The sequence below is a fragment of the Aphanomyces invadans genome (genome assembly GCF_000520115.1).
Source record: "Aphanomyces invadans strain NJM9701 unplaced genomic scaffold supercont1.4, whole genome shotgun sequence".
NCBI lineage: Eukaryota > Oomycota > Saprolegniomycetes > Saprolegniales > Verrucalvaceae > Aphanomyces > Aphanomyces invadans.
In genome coordinates, this window is record NW_008580149.1 from 2,497,534 (window position 1) to 2,504,179 (window position 6,646).

Consider the following 6,646-nt stretch of genomic DNA (forward strand, 5'->3'; position numbering starts at 1 on the left):
GTGTTCCAATGAAATGACATAGGCACTTGAATTCTAGTGTAACCGTTTTGATTCATGGGAAGGCGTTCCAAGGTCTTGTCATCGACGTGATTTGTTGAAATTGGATTGAGTTTGATCACCTCAGTCGACGTCGTGTGCCTCATCATGATGAAAATGTAGGTGCGGCTATAGTTTTGTTCCAGACTGTACTCGTAAAGGCCGAGTTCCGTGCCATATTTACAGGTCCCTCGTTGGAGGACTTCCCGAAGTCAAATTTGTAATTATAATACCGTCTTTAATCGAGTAGAATAAGCGTAGATCGTGTGACTTGGTTTTGTATCGATTTTACTGTACCAATATGTCAAAAGTTCTTCGGGTGTGAATATTAAAAATCTCGATTGGCTGAAAACAATTCCGTGCCACTTTATCCGACTTTTAGACCATCATTTATTCGAATATCCGGATTCCTAGATAACAAATACTTCACCACATCGTGTGCGCGTGGCCTCTCGCGACGAACGGGCTTGCTCGAATCTTCCAACGACATCGACTTGCGCTCTGACGCCTCACGACGACGTTCATCCAACGCCATCTTCGTTTTCGCTGCAACGACTCGTTTCTGTGCACTGGCTTTCTTCTTTTGCTTGATCATTTCTTCTTCCTTCTTCTTGGCTTCCTTGTCAGCCGCAATTTTGTCTGCAGTCATGAGCACCCACCATCAATCCAGTCGTCATCACCTTTTGGGGAACTGGCTCTATGAGTAAACGCTGAACCACAGCATCGTTGATGCACAAGTCACGGGCCGAGTCGATGTCTATTCCCAATTCCCGCAAATGCACGACCACCCGGGATTCAACGCGCACAGTTGCTTGGACGATCGTCATCGCCATCACGCCAGGCTTGTCTCCTACAATCTTGGACATCATAACATCACGAGACAGTGGACATATACCCGCCTTCTCAAACCGACTGACGATGTATGTCGTGGTGAGGCATTTGGCCAGCGCATTAGAGGCCACAGCAACCATGTCACTTGTTGCCGCAAAGCGTGAATGCATGACGCGGAAGTAGGCCAACTCGACGTCCAGTAATCGTTTGAATTGGGAAAAGACAGCGACGTCCAGTGGCGGATGGCAGGGTTACAAATGAATGCCCTTTGACCGAGCATACTCAATCGTCCTGGATGACCAATGGCTCCGTATCCATCCATCAACACCAGTACTGGTCGCTTGGGCCCAATTTGTTTGACAAACCACTCGAGTATTGGATATACAGCGTCGTCGACAGAAAGGACAACTTTGTGGCCGCAAAGTTGGATCCTGGCAAGCCACCCAGGGTCATCCGCTTGCACACATTCGAACCCGGCAGGATGAAGAACGGAGGGACATGGCCACCACCAGCATCCACACACACCAGAACGGAAACATTCTGTCTGCTGTCAGCTTTTTATCGTTTGCTGGCATGCGCTTCGATGCCAGCATCTTGGTCTTGTTGCGGGACCCTTTTGCGCACGTCCCAGACTCGTCCAGGTTCCAAATACAGTCGGGTTCAAATTTGTAGTCGCAAAGCACCTTGGCCAAGTTGGTGAAGTGGGCATCCACGACGTCTATCGTACTCGACGTGCACGGACAGCCTCCATGGCCTGAGCACTGCGCGAAGAAAAGTGGTGCGAGTGACGCTTGATGAACTTCTTCACGAACGTCGACGATGGAAACGTGTCCGACACAGTACGTTCGTGCTGGCTGTTCTCGATACATACGCGGATGAAGTTCGTCATGCGTGAAGCACTGGGCGTGCAATGTCCGCTTGTCGACCGCCTCCACAATACCCATCTCTTCGCCTTGGGTCAAGACAGGTGTTGGACCATTCCGGGATAGAGGAGCCACTTGGCCATGTAGTCGCCTCTGTAGCATCATGCGACCCACACTGAACTGCGAAGCCGCCGCTCAGCAGGTCATACGTTTGGATTTGACCGCCTCTATTGCGTCAAACACTCGCAAGGACACCTCGGATTGCATGATCAGACCGTGGCTACGGTAGGGGATGGGGGTGGAATAGCCGCGGTAGCGAAGATTTGAAAATGATGTGCTGTGCTCACATGGGAAATTGTTGTTTCCCGGGGAAAAGTTGGTCCTTGCGCGCGAATGCAAAAGTCATCAATTTAGAGAGATGCATAAGGCCCTGTTCGGGGAACCAACACTCCACAACACTGAGCATATTGACACTGAACGACTCAACTTTGATTGGTCAGATTATCCGTCATCCGGATGTGTTCAGTGTTGTGTACGTCCAGGGTTGGTCAATTTGACACAGGACTCCGAGTCTCGTGTTGAGATTAACACTGAATACAGACCAGTCACTTGTGTAAACAACCTGTCTTGGGATGGCAAAGCGATCGCATGAGAACGCGCCAAGCAGCACAAACAAGAAGGCTCGCCAGGTTAAGCCTACAGCATCTGCTCTGCCACAGGCTACAGAGGTTGGAGCATTGATATCGAGCCACGCAACTGGCACGGCCGGTGTGCGCCAGAAGGCGAAGTGGTGTGTGTCCTCTGTCTCTGCAATGCTGCGTCTCCGGTACATCGGCATGGCCGATCGTTTCGACGGTGTAAAGAACAATCAAATGAAAAAGGACGCGTACGACCTGCTCGCTGCTGAACTGTCGATTGGGATGGAGCGTGTCTTCGACGCACGCAGTGTTCAAAGCAAGGTACAAAATCTGTGAAAAAGAACCTTCTTTTTCGCTATTGTGTCATTGTTGAAAAAATATTTACACATCATGTTAGATACATGACCTCAAGCAGCAGTGGTTTAAGCCGCAAGTCAAAGCGACAGGCAATGGACTTTTGGTCCGTTCCAAGCCTCAGTACTACGACATTATGTTTGAGTATTGGGGAAGTATTCCTGTTTTGTCTCGTGACACATTAATGTCGTCTGATGTTCCGGCATTGGACGGCAATGATATCGCCCATGACAGCGATGCCAGCTCGTCGGCATTGGAGAGTGAATGTGAGCCCACGGTAAAGGAGCTCCTTTATTGGAGCGCAATCTCTTTTCGACGAGACCAAGTGCGGTGAAGGTCCGCGGGAAGCAAAAAAGTGCGCGTGCGGACTCGTTGTTCATGGGTCTAGAAGCTGTCGGTGCTGGTCTCCAATCTTTGGGTACTGTGGTTGCGTTAACACGTGCTACACCATTGAACAATGAAGAAAAGATCTTGTCGGCTCTCGAAGTTCAATCTGCGGCGATTCAGCGTCAATCTGGTCAAATTGAAAGACTTTTGGAATTTTTGATTAATCGAGCATAATTAAGCCTGGTCATGAATCACGATACAGCGAACATGCAATTCTGTCTCTGCGATGTTTGGCAAGCTCTCTTAGGATGGTATTCGTCGACAGTGTTCCGGTTGGACGCGGGAATTGGTTGACAGTAGTTGTTTGTGTTGGCGTCGTTGGAGGCATCGAACAGGGGGTCATTGAATTGGGTCATCATTTTGTGCAGCACCATGCATGCCATGACATGTGTGACTGTTGTCGCTAATCGTTTCTCACTCATTGGCCCCTTAAGCACACGAATGCGCTCCTTAAGGCGTCCAAATGCGCACTCAACCGCCATTCGAGAGCTGGAGAGTACGTAGTTGAAGTTTGCCTGTCGTTGGTTTAGTGCCCCCGATCTCTCTTCATGAGGCAGGTACGGAACAAGCAGCCACGGAAACAAAGTATAGCCAGAGTCGCCAATGAGACAGCAACCTTTCGGTGCCCTCGTGCGAAATGTGCTACCAATTTCAGATAGTTTCCACAACTTTTTGTCTTTTTGTCTTTTTGTCTGAAAAGGCTCCCGGTCTCATATCAACATTAATGAATGACCCCCTGCTGTCGACAATAGCTTTTACGTTCAATGACGAGTCGCCGTGACGATTGAAGAACTCGTGCTGATGGGGACGCAAGATCTCAATCAATGTCCCATCAATTGCTCCTACTACTCCAGCCATTCCACTTGAGCTGGAGAACCCATTCTCAATTTGACGCCATACCAGTGATGAGCGGGGAAGATGTATCCACTTAGACGCCATCGAGCTTATAGACGCCGAAAAGCAACTCACGATGTTTTGACACCACGACTTTTACATGCCAAACACTCCACCAAGCTCTCGGTATCCACAAGTGGATCCCATGAAGTATAGATACACCGCAAACTTCTTTTCAAACGAATGTGCTTTAGTGTAGAGATCCAGGTTGTAGTCATGCATGTGAGCTCGAAGAATCTTGCAAATGTGGTGAAAGGTTTGTTGATTGCAACGCAATTGTTGAGGAACCACTGGTCGTACTTGTCGAAGTGAAGCATGCGTTGAAAATCCACCTCGTTAACTGTTAAAACATTGTACTTGTCTGCACTTGGTATCCGAGAAATGGTTGCAACACACACTCCAACAGCAGCAACAGCAGCAGCAAGAACAGTGATTAAAGTAATCGAGTCTTCCTGTGCTGTGGCGTTGCCATCACCGCACGTGCGAGCTCCAGCATCACACGGGCTAGGGTCAGTATCGCTCGGGCCAGGGCCAGCATCGCTCGGACCACCACCAGCAACACACGGGCCACCACCAGCAACTCATGAACCACCACTACCAGCACACGGACCACCACCATCAACACACGGGCCGCCACCAGCATTACACTGGCCAGCACCAGCAACACACGAACCACCACCAGCAACACACGGGCCACCACCAACATTACACTGGCCAGCACCAGCATCACTCGGGCCAGCACCAGCATCACACGATGTGTTACCAAACGACTTCATGGCGTGCAGAGTTAAATGTCGAAATTAGTTCAGTGTTCCCTGAACACGATTATTGGCACGTGGCGTCTCACCGGATAAAAAGGCCGGATAATGTCGTGTTCAGTGTTGGGATTTCATTCAGTGTTTTTCCGCGAACACGGCCTAATAATGTAGAGGTCCTACTGCGTGCATGATTGGTTTAAAATTCACCAATGATGTTTGTGGTACGGAACTGTTTTGGCACGGAACTATGCCCATACGTATAGGAGTACAGGGAACGACGGAATTCCTTCCCCCGTGGTAAATGTGTAATGTATTGATATTTGTATGAGGTAATATTATTTCGACGTTGAGTTTTGCTGGAAATTTTATTGCATTGTGCTTTTTCAAATGATGACGACTGCGTTTTTATTGGTCAAAATTTTGTAATTTCGACGTCAGTGAGAGCTCGCGACCAAGTTAAGAGTACTACTAGTACATTCACAACTAGTTAATCTTCCAAAAACCAAACCGTCACTGAGAGGGAGCCATTGTGGACGAGAGATTGGATACCCCACAAGCAGGCTTGCGCAATAATATATCTATCGCGACCTTTGAAATCGACCGACACAATAATGATATATCGGTATCGTTCAAGATGATCATTGTTTTCCATGTGATGTATCGATAGTTATTCTCCTACAGCTCGAATGTACTCAAATCGTTCACTCCCCAGTAGGTGGTGTTGACTCGAAGGAATATGATCATTTCGAAGTTCACCGGGTGCATGTGCTTCCGTGTGTCCGTGAGAATATGCTTGGCAAGACTGAAAAGTCTCTCGACGATGTTACTTGTTGGGAGAACGCAACGAAGGTTGACGTATTCGCTTGGGCAGTTCTCTAGCCGTCGTCGCTTAGCTTCCAACAGCTCGTCGGCAAGTGTCATTGGCGTCTCTGACACGAAGGTTTGTGAGTCATCCTGAGGCTTTCGCAGCTTCACCAAAGCGTCGGCCTCGTCCGCTGTCAACTCGTGCTCGCGGTTGGTCAGAACTTTTTCAACGGCGGAATCAAAGTTGGGGTATCTAGTGATGGGCGCATCGGGGGCCATATGAAGTAGTGAGGGGTGTCGTGCATGCAATCAGTCAAAAAGGGTTCGTGCGTCGCCCAAATCAAGTTCAGCAGCCTGAAGTCGCTGCGTAACACTTTCGAATTGTTCCAGTACGGCAAACATTTTTTCCATCCGTCGTGTTTGGGCAGAAGTAAGCATCATGGGTCCAATACCATACATGGTTTGCAAAAATGGCAAAAGTTCAAAATATCTTTTCACCATGTTGAATGTTGACGACCAACGCGTTTCGTTGCGTACAATTGGTTTAAGTTCTGTGAGCAATTTCAATTGGCCAGATAGTTTCAGTCGACAAAGTTGCTGCATGAGGTTGTGAATTTTTGCAATTTCCGTATCGTAACTGGTGAGAAATTGTATCATTGCCAAGTTGAATTTGTGTGAAAAGCAACCCACCAATGGAACATCCATCTTCACTGCAATTGATGAATTGGTCGCGCAATTGTCAGCTGTAATGAAGGCCACCTGGTCTCTTGTTTTTCCATACACTTCAAGTGTCGCCACAATAAAGTCGACGTGTGTGTCTGCACTGAGACTGTCTTCATTCAAGAGTGGGCTCATTGCAAGCAAAGGTGTACGCGAAGAAGCCGGTTCCGTATCTGAAGCCGCATCACAAAGGGGCGCGTCGTGTTTTCGCTGCAAAGCGCATGGCGAAGATGGACTTTTGACGTCAAGTTGTCTTCTCGAACGAAAAGAAGTTCAACTTGGATGGCCCGGATGAATACCGCGCGTACTGGCGTGACCTCCGTGGTGACGAAAAAGTGTTCTCGAAGCGGGTCAGCGGTGG

The 6,646-nt window shown here is 48.6% G+C and overlaps 2 protein-coding genes across 2 annotated transcripts; one reads left to right on the plus strand and one right to left on the minus strand.

The window, feature by feature from the left end:
* Positions 1-422: 422 nt before the first annotated feature.
* H310_03144 (hypothetical protein) lies at positions 423-1,007 on the minus strand (the record flags this gene model as incomplete). The annotated part of the gene is made up of 4 exons (XM_008866925.1): positions 423-446; positions 500-655; positions 717-886; positions 932-1,007. The coding sequence occupies 4 exons, from the start codon at positions 1,005-1,007 to the stop codon at positions 423-425; spliced, it is 426 nt and encodes a 141-aa protein (XP_008865147.1).
* Positions 1,008-1,661: 654 nt separating this feature from the next.
* H310_03145 (hypothetical protein) lies at positions 1,662-3,890 on the plus strand (the record flags this gene model as incomplete). Its single annotated transcript, XM_008866926.1, has 5 exons — positions 1,662-1,706; positions 2,450-2,689; positions 2,766-2,999; positions 3,059-3,119; positions 3,862-3,890. 5 exons carry the CDS (start codon positions 1,662-1,664, stop codon positions 3,888-3,890), a joined length of 609 nt encoding a protein of 202 aa, XP_008865148.1.
* Positions 3,891-6,646: the final 2,756 nt, after the last annotated feature.